Source organism: Plecotus auritus, assembly GCF_963455305.1.
Source record: "Plecotus auritus genome assembly, chromosome: 10".
Classification (NCBI taxonomy): domain Eukaryota; kingdom Metazoa; phylum Chordata; class Mammalia; order Chiroptera; family Vespertilionidae; genus Plecotus; species Plecotus auritus.
In genome coordinates, this window is record NC_137785.1 from 32,123,926 (window position 1) to 32,147,118 (window position 23,193).

General features: G+C 41.3%; 1 protein-coding gene across 6 annotated transcripts in view; it reads right to left on the reverse strand.

Moving 5' to 3' along the window:
- Positions 1-1,832: 1,832 nt before the first annotated feature.
- ZNF382 (zinc finger protein 382) overlaps positions 1,833-23,193 on the reverse strand; it is a 69,825-nt gene continuing 48,464 nt past the window's right edge. For 3 of the 6 annotated variants that reach the window (XM_080644791.1, XM_080644790.1, XM_080644792.1), the window contains exons 5-6: positions 7,436-7,514; positions 1,833-1,986 (exon numbers count right to left, since the gene is read on the reverse strand). In XM_080644791.1, the coding sequence (XP_080500917.1) occupies positions 1,983-1,986; positions 7,436-7,514 (83 nt within the window). In that variant the 3' untranslated portion in view covers positions 1,833-1,982. Of the gene's footprint in view, positions 1,987-7,435; positions 7,515-19,595; positions 22,938-23,193 lie in introns of those variants that run through there. The other 3 variants (XM_080644788.1, XM_080644787.1, XM_080644789.1) reach the window with 3 other exon arrangements.

Genomic DNA, 23,193 nt, shown 5'->3' on the forward strand with positions numbered 1-23,193 from the left:
CCAAGGTACATGCCCTTGACCGGAATCGAACCCGGGACCCTTGAGTCTGCAGGCTGATGCTCTATCCACTGAGCCAAACCGGTTTTGGCGGGACTTCATTCTTGATGTCTCATTTGTGTGTGTGTGTGTGTGGGGGGGGTGGTCTCTCCTCCGACTTGCTGCCAGTGAAGTTCAACCCCAATGTCTTCGTACCAGCTGTCCAGTGGTCAGGGACTCCTTAGCCCAGAGACTGGGTGTGCCTTGAGTCTCACACCTTCATTTATCCTGTTCTGGGCTATACTTCCTTCTCCCATGGAGTTGGTCCTGCAGGTGTTAGCTGCAGGTGCTTGGGGTCCTGCTGGCTTTTGCCTTGCTGCGCAGTCTGGGATAGTGCCCTGTGGCAGGGGACCCAAACTGCTGTTTCTGACTAATTAGATCAAGAAAAGACTGAAAGCCTCTAGAGAACCTCCTCTGCCTTCAGACTAACTGGCTTCAGTCTGGAGTGTCTGCAGGCAATCTTCCACCGGTGGAGTGAGAGGTTTTCCAACAGGGTGGGACAGTTGCTTCTGCCTGAAGTCTAATTGTTATTCTCAGTCTCTTAATGGACCTCAGAAACTCCACAGAGTGGGTTAGGGAATTTTCCAATAGTGTGGGTCAACTGTCTTCCCCCCAGGTAAAAACATCAGGATAGCACAGGTATGCCTGAGAAAGATGACCTCCACAGTGTGAGGGAATGACTCCACACAGGAAAGCAGGGTGTCTGCCTTCTGAACTCTAACCCCAACCCCAGAGCCTCTGATCCTGGCTTCTGCTCATATAGCTTCAGTCCACTCTGCCCTCCCTCTGCTGGAGCACAAGGTGAGTGGCTGCACACAGAATTTTGGGTGTTGGTCCTTTAAAAGGATGCCTGCATTTCCAGCCATCTCTCCCTGGCAGACAGCAACCCTGCTGCTTTTCACAGCCAGATGTTATGTGGGCACCTTTGTCAGTTCAGGTGCTCTCTGCTGGGGGACCCAGCTTGGGTATTAGATCCCAGAGTTCTCAGTGGCAACCCCCCCCAGCTGAGATATCTCTCTGGAACTTCAGCTGCTGTCTGTTGGAGTCTGGCCTGCCTTTTTGAGCCTCTGCCCGTCATACCAGACTCTATGCAGTTTCTGCTTTCTCTCCTTGGTTATCAGGGTTCTCTCACTCTAGTCCTCAGTTCATTTTTCAGAATGGTTCTTCTGTATTTTAGTTGTAATTCCAGGTTTGTTCTGGGAGTATGTCTGTGAGCTTCCATTTACTCTGCCGCCATTTTTAATCTCCCCACTTCTTTTCTTTAAATGGGCTATTATCTTTTAAAGAAATCATGTAATGAAAAATAATATATTTTTTTTATATTTACCTCCAGATTTACCATTCTGGCATTCTTCATTCCTCTGTTGATAGAAGTTTTTACCTAGTATCAATTTTTGGAGCCTGAAGAATTTTCTTTAACATTTTTTGTAGTATAGCCTTCTGGCGAAGAGTCTTCTCAGATTTTTTTGTCTCAAAACTCCCCACCCCCAACATTATTTCACCTTATTTTTAAGGATTTTAGTTGGGTATAGATTTATACCTTTCTTTCAACATTTTAAAGATATTGTTTTGTTGTCTTCTTACACATTGTTATTCATGGGAATAAATCTTTGATTATTATTGTGCAATGTAGCTTTTTAGGAGGTTGGATTGGTTACTTTTTAAAAATTTCCCCCTTAACTTTAGTATTCATCATTTTGATTATAATGAGCATAGATTTAGTTTTTGTGTGTGTGTTGATGTTATTTGGGGTTCATAGAGCTTCTTGAATATATGGATTGCAGCTTTTTCTTTTTAAAAAGTCTTTATTACTAGAGGTCTGATGCATGAAATTCGTGCAAGGGGCTCGGCCCCCACCATCACAGCGGCCACCTCTGCCTCTGCCCCTGCCCGCCATGGTGGCCATCTCTGCCTCGGCCTCCGCTGCCGTGGCTTCATCTGGAAGGTCATCTGGAAGAACATATTACACTTCTATTATTATAGATAGATATCCTCCTCCCCCCCATTACCCTCTCCATTCAGTACCTGCCCATCCCAGACCTTCACCATACTATTGTGTGTGTCCATGTATTATGCATATAACTGCTTTGGTTATTTTCTACCCATCCCCTTCCTACCCCATTCTGTCTGATATCAGTCAGTCTGTTCCATGTATCTGGACCTATTTTGATTGTCAGTTATTTTTTTCATTTGATGCCATGTATAAATGAGATCATATGATACTTGTGTTTCTCTGACTGGCTTATTTTGCTTAGCATAATACTCTCTAGGTTGGAATGACATTTCTGAAATAAAGAACACAGTATGATTCAACAGTAGACTAGAAGAAGCTGAGGACTCAATCAACAAATTAGTAGACAAGTTAGAAAAAAACACCCATTGCTTTCCGATCCACCATCTGTTGTGGAGTCATCTTCAAGATGCAGATTTTCATGAAAACCCTCATGGGGAAGACCATCACTCTTGAGGTTGAACCCTCCCAAGAAGAATAAGCATAAGGAAAAGAAGGTTAAGCTGGCTGTCCTGAAATACTACAAAATGGATGAGAAAGGCAAAATCAGTCGCCTTCATTGGGAGTGCCCTTCAAATGAATGTGGTGCTAGAGTTCTTATGGCCAGCAACTTTGACAAACATTATTGTGGCAAATGTTCTCTGACCTATTGCTTCAACAAACCAGAACACAAGTAATTGTATGTGGGTTAATAAAAGACATGAACTAAAACAAACAAACAACAACACCCATTCAGACCAGCAAATGGAAAAAAAGTTTAAAAAGCAGGAGGAGAGTCTAAGGGAGCTTTGAGGCATTATGAAGGCATGCCACAAAAAAAAAAAAAAAAAAAATGTGACAACATTCACATTATAGGGTACCAGAAGGAGCAGAGTCTGAGAAAGGAATAGAGAACCAGGTTGAAGAAATAATGGCAGAAATTTCCCCTAACCTGGTGAAGTAAAAAGTCACTCAAGTTCAGGAAACACAGAGAGTCCCAATCAAGATGAATCCCAAAAGAACACACTAGGCACATATTAATTAAAATTTCACACATAAAGCAAAGAAAGAATCTTAAAGACTGCAAAAAAGAGACAGAAAGTTACCTACAAGGGAGCTACCATGAGACTCTCAGTTGATTTCTCTATAGAAACACTTCAGGCTAGAAGGGAATGGCATGAAGTATAAAAGGTAATGAAAACCAAGGGACTGAACCCAAGACATCAAGGCTATCATTCAAAATAGAAGGTGAAATAAAGAGCTTTGCAGACAAAAATAAAAAGGCTAAAAGATTTTACCACCACCAAACCAGCACTGCAAGAAATGCTAAAGAGAGTGTTGTAAGATGAAGAAATAGAGAGAAAGAGAAGAACACAGGCATAAAAAATAAGAATGGTAATAAATAAGTACCTATCAATAATAACTGTAAATGTAAATCTCTTACATGCTTCAATCAAAAGACATAGGGTAGCTAAATGGATAAGGAACTCCTTCTTTTTTACCACAGCATAGTATTCCATTGTGTCGATGTACCACAGTTTTTTAATCCACTCATCTGCTGATGGGCACTTAGGCTGTTTCCAAATCTTAGCTATGGTAAATTGTGCTGCTATGAACATAGGGGTGCATATATCCTTTCTGATTCGTGTTTCTAGTTTCTTAGGATATATTCCTAGAAGTGGGATTACTGGGTCAAATGGGAGTTCCATTTTTAGTTTTTTGAGGAAACTCCATACTGTTCTCCACAGTGGCTGCACCAGTCTGCATTCCCACCAGCAGTGCACGAGGGTTCCTTTTTCTCCACATCCTTGCCAGCACTTGTCATTTGTTGATTTGTTGATAATAGCCATTCTGACAGGTGTGAGATGGTACCGCATTGTTGTTTTGATTTGTATCTCTCTGATGATTAGTGACTTTGAGCAGGTTTTCATATGTCTCTTGGCCTTCCTTCTGTTTTCTTTTGAAAAGTGTCTATTTAGACCAGTTGCCCATTTTTTGATTGAGTTGTTTATCTTCTTTTTGTTAAGCTGCATGAGTTCCCTCTAAATGTTGGAGATTAAACCCTTATCGTTGATATCATTGGCAAATATGTTCTCCTATGCAGTGGGCTGGACACAGACAATGAGGGGGTGGGGCATAAGTGGGGGGTGGAGGGTTATGGGGGAATAAGGGCACATATGTAAAAGATAACAATTTTAAAAAAATTATAAAAAAAATAAAAATAAAATATTAAATCTAATCCATATTAGTGGTCACCATAACCTTAAGAGAAATTGTTTCATGTGACAAAGATTTTTAAATGAAACTCTCTGTAGCCCGAAAATTATTTTGGAAGGAAACAAAGAGAAGTTTCCTTCAAAAGTCATAAGGATTGTAATTGAAAGTCAATATATTTGGCCTCTTGAACTAAAATAAGTAATTTGTGTTTTTGCCTCCCTGACAAAGTTTATATAAAGTTACAAAAAGAAATTGACAGCCAGTTTGGAATTGAATTGCCCTGGCCTAGAGCAAAGAATATCCTTACATGGCATTATTCTACAATGTTATTATAATTTTAGATATTTTACAACAGCATATTGTACAATTATCCCAAACAAACTTACAAACTAATTCTTTGTTTGGCAGCAATTAAAAAAAATGAAAGGATTTAATCCCTTTCAGAAGGAATTAAGGCGCTGGGAAGGCACTTGAGCATTCTATATTGGCCCCTCTTGCCTTTTGTGCCAAGAGAGACCCTCTTCTCACAATCCAATTGCCCTCAGCTGTTGCCTGAGCTTTCTGTTCATGCTGAGCTTGAAGCCTCGTGGTGGCTGGTACCATGGATCTGTCTCTCGCCCAATTGTGTGAGCTGGGTCCTCCCTGGAGAAGAAACCTGAGTTCCCCGAGATATGTGATCAGTGCTGGGGCCCCGCCAGCAGGCCAGGGGATCCCAAGGCAGATGCTGGGCGTGGAGGCCACGGGAGCATAGGCTACCAAGGAGACAGAACTGAACCTCACATCACCCTGCTTGGCCCCAGAGGATGACTGGTTAGCCAGAGACGGGTAAGATTCCTCAGGGAAGGAACAACCTAAGACAGGCACAGTTGCAGAGGGGCCATCAGGAGAGAACTTGGGGGTCAACAGAGGTGGGGCACAGACCCTCACCCCCCAACCTTGCAGGGGCCTGAACCCTCACCCTGTCTGAGGGAGGTCTCCTGCCCCCATGGCTGCTTTGCCCAGTTCAGATCAGGACACAGGTGACAGACAGTGACTTGGCCCAGCTCAGATTGGGACCCAGGTAACAGACAGAGACTTGGCCAACAGCAGCTGCCCTATATCTAAATCCAGCCTAGCACCAGGAATGCTCAGGGCCTACTCAAGAATGCAAATAATCCTTTCCACTAATATTTACAGGGTAAACTAAGATTGTTGGTAGAGTATTAAATTTGACAGTAAAATAATTTTCAAGTTTTCAGATTAATTTAAATAGGCTAATTGAAATAAGTGAATATTCAAGAAAATTTAATTGTACTGGACAAAAAGCTGTTCCTAAAGTGGTAACTAAAATTTCTATTGGTAGTTCATCTCATGGTAAAATTCTTGAACATGCAATGAAACTAAAGCAGTCATATTTTTGTGCAAAAAATTAAAATTTAAAGTTATCAAGACTGCATTATAAAATTTACAAAAGCCTCCATTAATCAAAAGAGGGGGGATAGTAGGGTAATATAATGTAAGGAAAAATATCCTATAAGTAAATTACATCTAGAAAATTTTTACTTAACAAAATTAATTTTCATTTGTAATGCTAACAGCAGACACCCATGAAAAACACACATGGTGTCTAAATAAGACAAAGGAAAATCGTTTGGGCAAAAATAAAAAGGATCCCAAATCAATTATATAGAAAAGATTCCTTTATTAACTTTTGGTCGAGAATATGTTTGTATATTTTCAGAAAACAACTCCAAGACCATGTGGATTCCTGCAACAGAGAGGAATTGACAGGTCTGCTCCAACCACGGGGACAAGAGGAGAAACAGTCCAGAGATGGAAGACGCTGACGACACCTTGCCACGCTAGCAGTCAGCAGCTGTGCGTTGCAGCAGGTTGCGTGGGACCAAACCAGAGAGGGTCGGACCTGCATTGCCACCATGTACCCACCATCCAGATATCATTGCTGACATGTACACATAAGGAACTGTTTGACATTGAAACGGGGACTCGGAACTGTTGGACATTGAAATTGGGACTCAGACATTTTTTGTTATTATATGTTTATTTCTAGTCTGCAGAGGCAAGATTTTTAAAGGAAAGAAATGGGGAAAAATAGATACAGAGGCAAAGAAGCATTGAACAGACTGTCAAACTACAGCGGGAAGGCAGGGGAGCTTGGGGGGGGGGCTGTAAGAGATCAACTGAAGGACTTGTACGCATGCATATAAGCATAACCAATGGATACAAGACACTGGGTCGGGGGCAGGTAAAGGCATGTACTGGGGGGTAGGGGAGGCCAGGGGGAGGTCAATGGGGGGGAAAAAAGGAGACATATGTACTACTATTTGTAATACTTCAAACAATAAAATAAATAAATAAATAAATAAATAAATAAATATGGATAAGGAAACATGACCCATATATATACTGTCCACAAGAGACCTACCGCAGAACAAAGGACTCACACAGAATAAAAGTGAAGGGATAGAGATTTTTTTACAGGCAAATGTAAATTTTTAAAAATCTGGGATAGCAATATTCATGTTTGACAAATTAGACTTCAAAGTGAAGGCCATAACAAGAGACAATGAAGGCCACTTCATAATAATAAAGGGACCAATATAAGAGGACATAACTCTGGTAAGATTATATGCACCCAATATAGGCACATGTAAATATATAAAAAAACTTCTGGAGGATTTTAAAGGAGAGATTAACAGAAATACAATCATAGTAGGGGATTTTAACAACTGACTGACATCACTGGATAGATCTTTTAGCCAAAAAATCAACAAGGAAACAGCGATCCTAAATGACACACTAGATCAGATGGAATTGACATTTTCAGAACATTTCATCCCAAAACTACAGAATTTACATTCTTCTCAAGTGCACAAGGGACATTTTCAAAGATAGACCACATGTTAGGACACAAACTAAGTCTACAAGTTCAAAAAAATTGAAATCATATCAAGAATTTTCTCAGAACACTATGGTATGAAATTAGAAATCAACTAAAATAAAAACACTCAAAAACATTAAAACACATGGAGGATAAATAACATGCTATTAAACAATGAATGTGTCACCAAAGAAATAAAAGAAAAAACAACATCCTTGGAAACAAATGAAAACGAACACACAACAACCCAAAATCTATGGGACACAGTGAAACCAATCCTGAGAGGAAAGTTTATAGCACTGCAGGCCTACCTCAAGGGGTCCCAGATTGGAGAGGGTGCAGGCTGGGCTGAGGGACACACACCACTGTGCACGAATTTCGTGCAGGCCTCTAGTCAGAAATAAAAGAGGTGAAGTATCAATGACACCACAGAAATACAAAAGATCATAAAAAAAATACTATCCTATCTAATAAAAGAGTAATATGAAAATTAACCATCACTCCGCTACACCCATAAGCTATGCCCACTGGCCATGCCCATCAGCCAATCAGGAATGAATATGCAAATAAACCCAACCAAGATGGCTACGGCCACAGAGAGCAGGAGGGAGGCTTGGGTTTCCCCGGCAATGGAGGAAGCCAAGCTTTTCACCTGCCCTTACCCGCCTAGGCCTCCACTCAAGGCTACAAAGTTTCAATGATAGAAGATACATAAATCCAAACAGAAATGGTGGCAGCCAGGGAGCTGGAAAGAGCAGGAGGGTAGGGTTGTCCCCGGCGATGGAGGAAGCCAAGCTTCTGCAGCCCTGGCCCGCCCAGGCCTCGCTTAAGGCTACAAAGTTTCAATTATAGAAGATACATAAATCCCAATAGAAATGGCTGCCACCACAGAGCAAGCAGAAGGCTTGGCTCCGCTCCAGGCTACAAAGTTTCAATTGTAGAAGATAAATAAACCCCAGATACCAGGGCCTCTGCTTGGGTCACCAGGGGGCGTGGCTGGCCTGCAAACCACCACAGGCCCCTCGCCCAGGCCGCCCCGCACCCCAAGGGAACCCCCACCCTGATCTGGGACACCATTCGGGGCAAACCAGCTGGCCCCCACCCGTGCACCAGGCCTCTATCCTATCTAATAATCTAATAAAAGAGTAATATGCAGATTGACCATCACTCCAACACACAAGATGGCTGCCCCCATGTGGTCAAAGATCCTGCCCCCATGTGGACACAAGATGGCCACTACAAGATGGCCAGCAGGGGAGGGCAGTTGGGAGGGACCAGGCCTGCAAGGGAGGGCAGTTGGGGGCGATCAAGCCTGCAGGGGAGGGCAGTTGGGGGGGGAACAGGCCTGCAGGGGAGGGCAGTTAGGGGAAAACAGGCTGGCAGGGGAGCAGTTAGGGGGTGATCAGGCTGGCAGGCAAAAGCAGTTAGGATGAATCAGGAAGGCAGGCAGGTGAGCAGTTGGGAGCCAGCAGTCCTGGATTGTGAGAGGGATGTCCGACTGCCCGTTTAAACGGGCAGTCGGACATCCTTCAAGGGGTCCCAGATTGGAGAGGGTGCAGGCTGGGCTGAGGGACAGCCCCCGCCTCGTGCACGAATTTCATGCACCGGGCCTCTAGTGAATGATAATATTCCAACAAACTGGACAACCTGGATGAAATGGACATATTCCTAGAAAAATATAATCTTCCAAAACTCAATCAGGAAGAATCAGAAAACCTGAATAGGCTGATAGCTACTGATGAAACTGAGGCAGTAATAAAAAAACTTCCAGCAAACAAAAGGTCCCAACGGCTTCACAGGAGAGTTTCACCAAATATTAAAAGAAGAACTAACACCTACCCTCCTCAAACTATTCCAAAAAATTCAAGGGGAAGAAACACTTACAAACTCTTTCCATGAGGCCAGTATTACCCTATTTCCAAAACCAGATAAGACACTACAAAGAAAGAGAATTATAGGCTAGTATCCTTGGTGAACATAGATGCTAAAATCCTCAACAAAATATTAGCAAATCGCATCCAGCAATATATTAAAAAGATCATACACCACGATCAAGTGAGATTTATTTCAGAGGTGCTAGACTGGCACAATATTTGCCAATCAATAGATGTGATACATCACATAAACAAATTGAAAGAAAAAAGTCTCATGTCCATATCAATAGATGCAGAAAAAGCATTCAACAAAATCCAGCACCCTTTTTGATAAAAAACTCTCTGCAAAGTGGGAATAAATAGAGGGATCATACACCAACATAATAAAGGCCATGTATGACAAACCTACAGCCAACATCATACTCAATGGGCAAAAACTAAAACCATTTCCTCTAAGTACAAGAACAAGACAGGGTTTTCCACTTTTACCACTCTTTAAAAAACACACACGTATATAGTATTTTTATTGATTTTAGAGAGGAAAGGACAAGGAGAGAGAGAGAGAGAAACATCAATGATGAGATCGATTGGCTACCTCCAGCATGCCCCACACTGGGATCAAGCCTGCAACCCGGGCATGTTCTCTCACTGGGAATTGAACTGTGACCTGGTTCATAGGTAGATGCTCAATCACTGAACCACGTTGGCCAGGCATAAATAACTGCAGTCAACAGGGGATAGTAGTATCTTAGGGAGTTAGTGTTTTGTTTCCTTCAGATAAGTACTCAGAAGTGGAATTGCTAGATCATATGGTAGTTCCATTTTTAATTTTTTTACGAACCTTCATACTTTTTATCCTAGTGGTTGCACCAGTTCACACCCCCAGCAAGATCACACAAAGGTTTCTTTTCTCCATATCCTCGCCAAAACTTCTTATGTCTTGTCTTTTTGATAATAGCTATTCTAACAGGTGTGAGGTGATACCTCATTGTGGTTTTAATTTGGCTTTCCCTGATGATTAGAGATGTTGAGCACCTTTTTCTGTACCTGTTGGCCATTTAAAAAATATATTTTGGCTATTAACCCCTTATCAGATATATAATTTGTAAATATTCTCCCCCATTTTGTAGGTCGAATTTTCATTTAGTTGATGGTTTCCTTTGCAAAAGCTTTGTATTTGATATAGTCCCATGTGTTTATTTTTTCTTTTGTTGCTTTCTCTTTTGGTCTCAAATTCAAAAATCATCATCACCAAGACTGATATGAAGGAGCTTACTACCTACAGTTGTTTTTTCTAGGAGTTTTATGGTATCCAATATTATGTTCTAGTCTTTAATCCATTTTGAATTGTGTGTGTATGTGGCATGAGATAGTGGTCTAGTTTCATTCTTTTGCATATGGCTGTTCAGTTTTTTCAAAACCATTTATTGTAGAGACTGTCCTTTCTCCATCATAAATTCTTGGCTCCTTTGTCATAAATTATTTGACTGTATGTGTGTGTTTATTTTTGGGCACTCTATTATGCTCCATTGAGCTTTGTGTCTGTTTTTTTTTAAAAATATATTTTATTGATATTTTACAGAGAGGAAGGGAGAGGGATAGAGAGCTAGAAACATCGATGAGAGAGAAACATCGATCAGCTGCCTCCTGCACACCTCCCACTGGAGATGTGCCCGCAACCAAGGTACATGCCCTTGACCGGAATCGAACCCGGGACCCTTCAGTCCGCAAGCCGACGCTCTTTCCACTGAGCCAAACCGGTTTTGGCCTTTGTGTCTGTTTTTATGTCAATACCATACTGTTTTTATTACTATGGCTTGAAATCAGGACTCATGGCCTCTCCAACTTTGTTCTTCTTTTTCTTAGCCATTCAGGGTATTTTGTGGTTCCATACATATTTTAGAATTGTGTGTTCTATTCCTATGAAAAATGACATTGGAATTTTGATAGGTATACATGAAATTTGTAAATCTTTTGGGGGTAGTATGGTTATTTTAATATTCTTACAGTCCATAAACACAAACTATATTTCCATTTCATTGTGTCTTCAGAGGAGAATGTGTGGCACTCAGTAGCAAAAAATCATGAATTTTCCTTATAAAAATATTCATGTAAGACTATATATGGAATGAAAAAAGCTTTTTTAATTTGAAATAATTATTGATTCACAGGAGATAAGAAAGAAACATATAGAGAAGTTCCACATACCTTTTCTCCACCATCCCTCAACTACCTTACTCAACTATAGTCTAAATATCATACCAAAACTTTGATGTTGGGAGAAACCAAGATGGCGGCATAGGTAAGCACCTAAACTGCTGCCTCGCACAACAATTTCAAAACTACAACTAAAAGACAGAACAGACACCATCCAGAACCACAGGAAAGCTGGCTGAGTGAAAATTCTACAACTAGAAGGAAAGAGAAAAGCTCACAGAGAATTGGAGGTACAGCAAACGGTCTTTGTGCGCGCAGAGAGGAAGGGTGGCTGAGAGCCTGGCTGACTTTCTCTGGCAGAAGGGGGAAGGAAGCCCCTGACCACCCTGAACCCCAGTTCTGACTGCACTGAACCCCAGTCCCGGGCGAAACCCCGTGGACCCAGGCTCATACAGGGGGAGTCTGGACTGTCAGGTAGAAAGAAAGGCACCCGGAGACTCGGAGAACCGGGGGAGACCCGGGGGAGCCCCGGCAGGCAGGCAGGGTTCTGGAGGCACGCGCGCCAGTGTGCACAAAGGCTGCGGAGGTTGCCACAGGCTTTCAATGTAGAAGGGAGTCCGAAGCTCCTGACTGCACTGAACCCCAATTCTGACTGCACTGAACCCCAGTTCCAGGCGAGTTCCTGGGGACCCGCGCTCTTACGGGGAGGAATCTGGACTCTCGGGCAGAGACTCGGGAGCCGGGGAAGGCAGAGGTCTGCAGGCACGCGCATGCCAGTGCGCACAAAGGCTGCGAGGTTGCCACAGGCTTTCCCTAGTGGAAGGGAGTCAGGAGCTCCTGACTGCACTGAGCCCCATTTCTGACTGCACTGAACCCCAGTTCCAGGCGAGCCCCTGGGGACCCACACTCTTGTGGGGGGAATCTGGACTCTCAGGCAGAGACTCGGGAGCCGGGGAAGGCAAAGGTCTGCAGGCGTGCACGTGTGCAAGGGCAAGGCTGACTGGAAGCCAAGACTGTCTACTCCACCCTGAGATTCCACCCCATCCACGCTGAGCACAGAGGCTATTGCAATTTGGCAAGTCTAATCCTATAAGGCTGTCTCCAGCACCAAACTTCTCCCAGCGTAGACACAGCTGATCCTCACAGCCAACTGGCCTGGAGGTCAATTCCTCCCAGTGATACCAACAACAATCGAGACTTAACTACAACAAGGCTGTACACACAGTCCACAAAGGGGTGCACCAAGAGTGTCCACCTCAGGTTAACTGGGGAGGCCGACCCACTGGGCCATATAGGAAACCTAGCACACAAATCTACCCTACCAACTCAGGGAAGCAGTGAAAATGCGGCATCAAAGAAACAGATCACAAATGAAAGAAATGGAGGAAAACAAACGACTGGATATAGAATTCAAAACCACGGTTATAAGGCTTTTCAAGAATATCCTAGAAAAGGCTGATAAATATAAAGAGACCCTCGAAGATATGAAAAAGGACCAACTAGAAATTAAACATACACTGACTGAAATAAAAAATATTATACAGAGACCCAACAACAGACTAGAGGAACACAAGAATCAATTCAAAGAATTGAAATATAAAGAAGCAAAAAACACTCAACCGAAAAAGCAAAAAGCAAAAAAAAAAAAAAAATCCAAAAAGTTGAAGATAGTGTAAGAAGACTCTGGGACAACTTCAAGTGTACCAACATCAGAATTATGGGGGTGGCAGAAGAAGAGAGAGAGCAAGATACTGAAAACCTATTTGAAGAAATAATGACCGAAAACTTACCCCTACCTGGTGAAAGAAATAGACTTACAAGTTCAGGAAGTGCACAGAACCCCAAACAAAAGGAATCCAAAGAGGACCACACCAAGACACATCATAATTAAAATGCCAAGAGCAAAAGACAAAGAGAGAATATTAAAAGCAGCAAGAGAAAAACAGTTAATTACCTACAAGGGAGCACCCATACGATTGTCAGCTGATTTCTCAACAGAAACTATGCAGGCCAGATGGGAGTGGCAAGAAATATTCAAAGTGATGAATAGCAAGAATCTACAACCAAGATTACTCTACCCAGCAAAGCTATCATTCAGAATTGAAGGGCAGATAAAGAGCTTCACAGATAAGAAAAAGCTAAAGGAGTTCATCACCACCAAACCAGTATTATATGAAATGCTGAAAGGTATTCTTAAAGAAGAGGAAGAAGAAAAAAGTAAAGATAAAAATTATGAACAACAAATACATATCTATCAACAAGTGAACCTAAAAATCAAGTGAATTAAAAACCTGAGGAACAGAATAATCTGGTGAATATAATAGAATCAGGGGCATAGAAAGGGAGTGGACTGATAATTCTCAGGGGGAAAGGAGAATGGGGGGGGGTTTCAGGAAGAGACTGGACAAAAATCATACACCCATGGATGAGGACAGTGCGGGGGGGGAGGTAAGGGCAGAAGGTGGGGTGGGAACCGGGTGGAGGGGAGCTATGGGGGGAAAAAAGAGAAACAATTGTAATAATCTGAATAAAGATTTATTAAAAAAAAACTTTGATGTTGGTGCAATCCATAGAACTTATTCAGATTTCACTCGTATTTGTGTGTGTGTGTGTGTGTGTGTGTGTGTATCATATACCGGTATATACTCATATCACCATTGCAATAGTCAAAATACTAGACCATAGCATTACCATAAGATTTCCCTCGTTACCTTTTTGTAGTTACACCCATCACTTTTTCCCTTATTCCTAACCTTTGGCAACTACTAATCTGTTCTACATCTGTATAGTTATGAACATTACATAAATAAAATCCTGTAGTTTTTGTCATTTTGAAATTGGCTTTTTTCTTCTACTTCACATATTTACATGTAAAAAGATATGTTTATATGAACAGCAATGTGTGTGTGTGTGTGTTTATTTATTTCTTAAATTTATGTAAAGGTTTGTATGTGAAAATAATTTTGGGGTAAAGATCAAGTATGTAATTGCTAGGTGGTGTGATAAGCTCATTTTTAGTTTGAAAATAACTGCCAAATCATTTTTCAGAATGGTCATATTATTTTATACTAGAGGCCCGGTGCACCAAATTCATGCATGGGTGCGGTCCCTAGGCCTGGTCAGTGATCAAAGCATGAGCATCTGGCATAGAAGGGGAGGTCCTAGCTGACCTCTGGGCCCTGGGCAGCACCTGGGCCCCTGGGCCCCTGCATGCCCCCCTCCACCTGAGTCATGGTGCCTGAGTCCCCACATGGAAATGCAGTTAGCACAGCATGGGCCTCTGGGCCACCCAGCGGTGCCGCACAGAAGCTGGGCAGGCAGCGCACTCTCTCCTGGCCAGCCTTGCAGACTGGCTGCTGTGCGAACCCACAGGGAGCCCAACCAGCCCCTGCAGTCCTGGAGGCTGCGGCTTGGGTCACCTGGAAGAAGGCATGCAGGTGTGGGGCAGGCTCCTCGTGGGAGCCTGGCACCTGAGTGTGGCCCAGTGTGCAAGCCCTGGTGTCCTGGGGGAGGGTAGCAGGGGGAGTGGGAGCAAGGTTGGCAGACACCCCGCATTCTCACCGCACCTCTGTCCCCGTCACCCCCACCCCCAGGTAGCTGGTGAGAGGTCACAGCATGTTGCCGACACCCGCCATGTTCTTCATCGCCTCCTGGTGGTCAGCGCACGTCACAGCGAGTGGTTGAACTCCAAGTCTCCCAGTTGAACTCCCGGTCAAACGACCGCCCGAGGGGACAATTTGCATATTAGGCTTTTATTATATAGGACTAGAGGCCCAGTGCACGAAGTTCGTGCACGGCGGGGGGGGGGGGCGTTCCTCAGCCTGTCATGTACCCTCTCCAATCTGGGAGCCCTCAGGGGATGTCCTACTGACAGCTTAGGCCTGTTCCCCATGGTTCTCTGCTCTCTGCGGGGCCTGCCTGCTCCACACCACAGCTATGGGCAAGCAGGCCCTGCTGGGTGCTGCCTGCAGGCGTGCTTGCCTGCTCCCGGTTCGCTGCGGCGATGGCCAAGGAGGCCCTGCTGGGTGCTGCCTGCGGGCCGCACTTGCCTGCTGGGCTCATGTTGCCGGGGAGATGCCACTAGCATCTTGCCCCAGCTGCTATGGGTGCTGCCATCTTTGTTGCGGAGTGATTGTTAATTTGCATATTACTCTTTTATTGGATAGGATTCCCACCGGCAATGTATGAGTGACCCAGTTTCACTGAATCCTAGCCAGCACTTGGTATTATATCTGTCATTTTAACCATTCTGATAAGTGGGTAGTAAAATCTCATTGTGCTTTTAAGTTGAATTGCCTTAGTGGAAAGTTATGTTGAACATCTTTTTATATGTTTATTTGCAATCTATGTATCCCCTTCAGCTAAATGTCTATTCATATCTTTTGTCTATTTTCTAATTCAATTGTTTTTTTTACTGTTGAATTTTTAGTTTTTTACATACTCTATATATGTGACTTAAATATTTTCTCCAAGTCTGTAATTTGTCTTTTCATCCATATAACAAGGCCATTTGCAAAGCAAATATTTTAAATCTTGACAAAGTGTAATTTATCCTTTTTTAAAAATCTTATGAATTGTGAGGGGTTTTGCTTTCTGTTTGTTTTGTTGTTGTTTTTGGTGTCAAGTCTAAGAACCCTCCACTTAGTCCTAGGTCCTAAAGATTTTCTCTTATGTTTCTTTTTTACTGTTACATTTTCATTTAAGCTTGTGATTTAAGTCCATTTTTGTAGAAGATTTGAAATGTTAGATCAAGGTTTTTTTTTTCTTTTCTTTTTGCCTATTCATGTCTAGTTGCTCCATCACCATTTATTTCAGCAGTTATCCCTCCTCCATTGAATGGCTTTTACACCCTTGTCAGAAATTAGTTGGGCACATTTGTCTGACTCTATTTCTGAGTTTTCTATTCTGTCCATTGATCTTTATCACTATCTCTGCCAGTACCATACTTATTGCAGTTACTAGTATATAGTAAGCCTTAATATTGGAGTAATGCTTTCCACTTTATTAATTTTCAATTTTTTGGCTATCCTTGGGGCCTTTTTTAAAATACAAATTTTAGAACAAGCTTGTCTGAGTCTACAAAAAGCTTGCTGAGATTTTAATGGGAATTATTAAACCTATAATTGAAGTTATAGAATGTACATCTTTAACTCTGTTGAGTCTTCCAATCCATGAACACGGCATGTTCATCCATATATTTTTCTTTAATTATTAGCATTTTATAATTAATCATACAGATTCTGTAAATATTTTGTTAGTTTTTTAAACTAAGTCTTTTTTTCTTTTGATTATTTATAAATGATACATATAGCATTTTTATTTTGGTTTCCATTTGCTTGTTGTCAGTATATAGAATTCAGTTGACTTTGTTGATTTTGTATTCTGTGACCTTACTCAACTCACTTATTTAGGTTTTTCCTTGTAGATTCATTCTTATAGACAACTAGTAGCCCATCGCGCAATATTGCGTGTGGTAGGCTGCCCGCTGCTTCTGTGGGAGCTGATGGGAACTGCAGTGTGCCGCCTGGAGCTGCACGGCTTCCGCAGGAGCCGGAAGCGAGCTGCCAGTGCCCACAGGAGCTGGGAGGGAGCTGCACAGGACCCACACCAATTCCATGGGAGGCGGGAGGGAGCCACGCTGCTTCCGTGGGAGGCGGGCCCGCCATCTCCTCTTTGGGCCTGCGCTCTGCCACAGAGGCTGCGGGCCAGCCCCCCTGTCCCTGTTTGTGTCTGCTCTGGCTCCAGGGGGCTGGCCTGAGCCAGGGCGCAGCAGCTCGCCGGCCCCCTTCTCTGTCTTTGTCTCTACTCTGGGACTCACTTGCGCGTGCAACCTCTTCCTGTTCGGTCATGACCCGTTATGGGGTCCTGGCCTAATTAGCGTATTTCCTATATATATCAATTGATATATAATTGCAGGGCTCCCGGACTGTGAGAGGTTGCAGGCTGGGCTGAAGGACCCCTCCCCCAAGTGCATGAATTTCGTGCACCAGGCCTCTAGTATGCTAATAATATGCTAAGGCAATTCAACCACTCACTATGGCATACACTGACCACCAGGGGGCAGACAGTCAACCAGTCGCTATGATGTGCACTGACCACCAGGGGGCAGTCAACTGGTTGACCAGTCGCTATGATGTGCACTGACCTCCAGGGGGCAGTCAACTGGTTGACCAGTCGCTATGATGTGCACTGACCACCAGGGGAGCGGGCCTAAGCCATCAGTCAGATATCCCCTGAGGGCTCCCGGACTGCAAGAGGGGGTAGGGAGTGTGGGAAGTTGGCCACTTGGCCTGCCCCAATCAGAGTGGAGGGAGCTGATTGGGGGTGGGGCCGGCTTGGGGGAGAGGCTGCAGGCAGTTGGCAGGCCAGTCAAGAGGACAATTTGCATATTAGCCTTTTATTATATAGGATAATTCATTAAAAAATTGATCCTTGGACAACATGGGGTTTGAACTGCATAGGTCCACTTATTCAGGGTTTTTTTTCCAATAGATATACTTCATATCCCTGGGTATTGCACCTGCAGATTTAACCATAGATGCAGAGAGTCTACTGTATGCATTGTTCTATGCCATTTTATATAAGGGACTTGAGCACCTATGGATTTTGTTATCAATGAGGGTCCTGGAATCATTTCCCTGTGGAAACCAAGGGATGACTATAGTTAATTTGCGGGGGGAGTCAAATGTTATACAGATTTTCAACTGTGCAGGGGTTGGCGCCCTAACCCCATGTTCAAAGGGCAGCTGGATTATATATCCATGTATATGAAGGATACATATATATATACATATATATATATATATATATATATATATATACACACACACATATATATGTATATGTATATATATATCCATACCCATCCTATCTAATAAGAGTAATATGCAAATTAACCATCACTCCGCTATACCCACCAGCCACACCCACCAGCCAATCAGGAGCTAGTATACAAATTAACCCAACCAAGATGGCGGTTAATTTGCATATCCAGGAATAGAGCGAAGACTGAAGACAGTGTAGAAGGAAGCCAAGTGTTGCAGAAGGGAGCGAAGCTGTGGAGAAGCAAGCAAGTGGGGCTGCAGAGAAGGGAGGGAAGCAGGTGGGGCAGGGGAGAAGGGAGGGAAGCAGGCAGGGCGGGGGAGAAGGGAGGGAAGCAGACCGCCACAGGAAGCCATATTGCAGGAATCTTCCTGCAACGGGCCTCTAAAATATATATATATATATATATATATATATATATATATATATATATATGTATATATATATATATATATATATGCATATTCTTGTAATCTTTTAAAAAAATTTTTTAGACTTTCTCTTTCACTCATGGATTATTTAGAAGTATATTATCTGGAAGTATTTGGAGATTTTCCTGTTGCTTTTCTTTTATTGATTTATAGTTTGATTCCATGTGAGGGCACAGTCCACAAAAGTCTTCCCTTATTTCTGACACCAATTGCAATTTCAGGGGTTTCCAAGACCACCATTAGGTTTGATAATTCATTAGAAAGACTCATAGACCTCACTGAAAGCTATCATATTCACAGTTTAATACAGCAAAAAGATACACATTAAAATCAGCCAAGGGAAGAAGTACATAGGGCAGAGCCCAGGAAGGAACTTCCAGTTGTCCTTTAACAGCAGAATCATAAACATTGTTAACTTTTCCTATCAACATGCATAACAATATGCATGGAGTATAGGGAAATAGGGAAGCTCATCTGAGCCCTGATGTCAAGAACTTTTATTGTGGCTCCTGGTTGCCGGCTGACTTTTAGTGCCCAACCTCCCAGGAGGTAGAACTGATACCTTAGTCTCTAGTTTCTTTAGAGGAGAACTGATGCCACATGGCTCAAAGCATCATAAATTCCACTGTTAGACTCTCTGGTGGCTGTGGTCTCCAGATAACAAAGATTCTGTAGAGATCACCTCCCTGGAGATGAATACAAAAGCCAGATCTCTCTTTGGTTAAGGTTAAGTTCTTTACTATATAACACAAGAACATACTCTATATGTTTGTTTTAAATTTAAAATTTGCTTCATGACCTAGAATATGGTCTATTTGAGAAATGTTCAATGTGTGCCTGAAAACATTATATATTCCACTGTTGTTGGGTGGCATGCTCCATAAATGTTGGTAATCCTATTGGTTGATGGTCCCATTCAGTTCTTCAATATCCTTGCTGCTTGTCAGTCAAGTAGTTCCATCAATTGCTGGGAGTAAGGTATTTGAGTCCCCAGATATAATTTTGATTTGTATATTTCTCCTTTAAATTTAAAACCAGGTTTTGCTTCTTGTATTTTGAAGTTCTGTTGGTGGTACTAATTTTCTTTACTCTGAAGTCTGATTTGATATTATTATAGCCATTTCTATTTTCTTTTACTAATTATATATTTTACTATTTATATTTACTATTTATATGTTTTTTGTTTTCAACAGACCTATATCATTATGTTTGACATGACATTTTTATAGTCACCATGTAATTGGGGTCATGTTATTTATTTATTGTGCCAATCTCTGCCTCTCACCTGGTGGTTTAGACCATTTACATTTAAAGTAATTATTGATATGTTAGCGTCATTTTATTTGTTCTTTGCTGCTTCCTTGTGTTTCTTTTTCTTCCTTTTCCTTGCCTACTTGTAAGTTGATCAAACATTTTTAGAGTTCCATTTTGATTTATTTATAATGCTTTTAAACATATCAAATTTAATTCAAAAGATGTAACCATTTTGTAGGTCAGGAATTTGAGAAAGCCTTAGCTGAGGAGTTATTGATTGGGGTCTGTCATGTGATTCCAGTTGGGTGCCAATGGGCTCCAGTCATCTGAAGAGATGGGTGATCATTTGGAACTTAGCTGGGGCTAATGACAAGGGTGACTACACGAAGACTCTAGCACTATGCTCTCAGTTGGGTGGCCTTCTTTGATGGAAACTACATTTCCCAGAGTTAGTTAAAATAGTCATCTGGTCCCCTTTTAAATTTCCTCTTTAGTATGAATTGTTTAGTGTTGTATAAGGAGTAAGATATGGCTAAAGTCATTCTTACAATAATTTCATTTGAAAAGTTCTCATCTAATGTGAACTTTCTGGTGTTGTGTAAGATTTGAACTATGGCTAACTTCCACATTCATCATTTTTATATGACCAGTAAGATATAGGCCATAGGTAAAGGTTATGCCCTACACCCTTCATTTTATTCATCGTTTTTTATCCAGTTAGAATTCTCTAATGTTGAGCAAAGAAGATGCTAGGTGCCTCCCTTTTTCTAATATAACTTTCTGATTTCATATAAGGCATTATTGTGGCTAAAGGTAATCTCACATTTGTCTGGTGTTATATTAAGATTTAGGCTGTGGTTAAAGACTTTGTACATGCATTATATTCAAATTCACAGTTTTCACAACATTCATAGAGTGTCCCTCTACTATGAATTCTCTGATTTGAACCATTACCATACTGATAATATTCAGTTTTTTTCTCTTCAGAATAAATTATCTCATACTGTGAAAGTGCTGAGTTGTTTGGTAGTATCTACCAAAGCCACCAAATATAGAAATGCCTCAGGACCCAGAAATCTCACTCCTATGTATATACACAGGGAAATACATATATGTACATCTAAAGACAAATATATTCACAAAAGCATTACTTATTATGACCCTAAGCTGTAAACAAAGAAAAAGTCCACCAACAGATTGGATGTGTTGTGATATACTTATATAATGAATAATGAAATTCTATACAGAATAAAAATACACGAATTTCTGCCACCTGCACTAATGATGAATTTAGAGACATAATAATGAATGACCAGGGTGACTACACGAAGTCAAATATGAAAAAATACATGATATATAATCCAATTTATATAAAAGTTAACAATAAGTAAAAACTATAATGTTAGAAATTAGAATGTTGGTTAACTCTGAGGAGGTAACAATTTTTATTCAATATTTGCAATGAGAAATACAATTCACACCTCCTTTCTTTTTAAAAGTTGTTTGTTCACAGTGTGGTTCACATACCAACTGTATATTACTGGTTCACAACAAGGTAGGTATTAAAATAAAAAAATAAGCAACTTTAAATATGTGTAGCAACTTGACAGAGAAGTTTTATATCTGATGAATCTAACAATAGAAAACTGGGGATTGTATTTTCAATGACTTTTGTCATTTAATTTGTCTAGTAATTATTTTGTGTGTATGTTTTATAGGCTAGCAAGCAGTAAGTAAATATGTGATATAGTACCTTAAACTGTTGACTATTATTACACTTGCAAGCAACATCATATACTGGGTTTACTATGACTTTAAAAGTTTTTTTTACTGAAAAAAGAGTCACACCCTTTACTATATCCCAATGGTTTCTACCTTGTGAGTTTTCTGATGGACAATGAGGTTTGACTTACAACTGAAGAACTTACGACATTCTTTACATTCATACAGTTTCTCTCCTATGTGAGTTTTCTGATGGCGAATGAGGTTTGATTTCCTACTAAAGGCCTTCCCACACTGAGGACATTGATTGGATTTCTCTCCTGTATGTATTCTCTGATGAACAGTGAGGATTGCCTTCTGGCGAAAGGACTTCCCACATTCACTACAACTATAGGGTTTCTCCCCTGTATGAATTCTTTGATGGAGAGTGAGGGTTGTCTTTTGGCAGAAGGACTTTCCACATTGATTACAAATATAGGGTTTCTCTCCTGTGTGAGTTCTTTGGTGTACAGTGAGGGTTGTCTTCTGGATAAATGCCTTCCCACATTCATTACATTGATATGGTTTCTCTCCTGTGTGAGTTCTCTGATGATCAATGAGGTATGACTTCTTTCTAAAAGCACTTCCACACTGAGTACAATCATAGGCTTTCTCCCCTGTATGTATTTTGTGATGCCTGGTGAGGGTTGCCTTCTGGCGGAAGGATTTCCCACAATCCATACAAATGTAGGGTTTCCCCTCTACATGTGTTTTCTCATGAAGAGTTAGGGCTGTCTTTTGACGGAAGGCTTTTCCGCATTGACTGCAAACATAAGGTTTCTCACCTGTGTGAATTCGCTGATGCTCAATGAGATATGACTTCCTTCTAAAGCTATTCCCACAATAAGAACAATGAAAAGGTTTCTCTTCTGTTTCAGATCTCTGATGTATAATAAAAATGGACTTCCTGCAGAGGAAATTCCCATATTTGCTATATGCATGGGCTTTCTTCTCCGTAAGATTTTGTAGATGGACACTGGGATTTGACTTTGCAATGAAAGGCATTCCATCTTTATTGTATTCAAAGAGTCTTTCTCTTCTATGAGTTCCAGTATGTGTAAATAACATTTCTTTCATAAGGAAGGAATTTTCACATTCATTATGTTCAAATGATTGCTCTGGAGTTTGAACCTTCTGATGTTTAATAAGCTCTTGTTTATTACTCAGACTCCTTTCTGTTTGTTTATAGAGATTTTCTGCAGTATGAATTTTCTCATGCTTTGTACTGAGAAGTGATTTCTCCCATCCATTACTCTCACCAAACTTCTCTCTTACAGGGCTTATATTTCTAATGACTGATTCTGAAATACTTTTCAAAACCTTTCCGTTAGGTTTATATTCGTGTAGTGTTGTTTTTGAAATAATATAGTTCCTGCCTACATTAAGTGTCTTCCCAAAAATATTATTTCTTTCCTTAATTGGTCTTTCATGGTTGCTGAATACAACTTGTCTAAAATGCCTATCTTGGTATTGTTTAAACTTCATTAAAACATCTTCAGCTTTCCCATCTTCTTCTAGAAAAAAATAAAATAAACAACACTAAATCTTGATATAAATGTTATGAATTAGATGTATATACAAACAATCTATTGTGGCACTATCTTTCTCACTATTGTGATCTACAGAAAGGCCAAAATAAATTAACTCTTGGTAGACAAAATGCATGGAACTTAAACACAAATCCTGCTGTACTGTTAAAATGAGGAATAATTGGCATAAGCAAAGAACACTCATATCTTTGATATGTTGTAAATATAAGTTACATCAAGC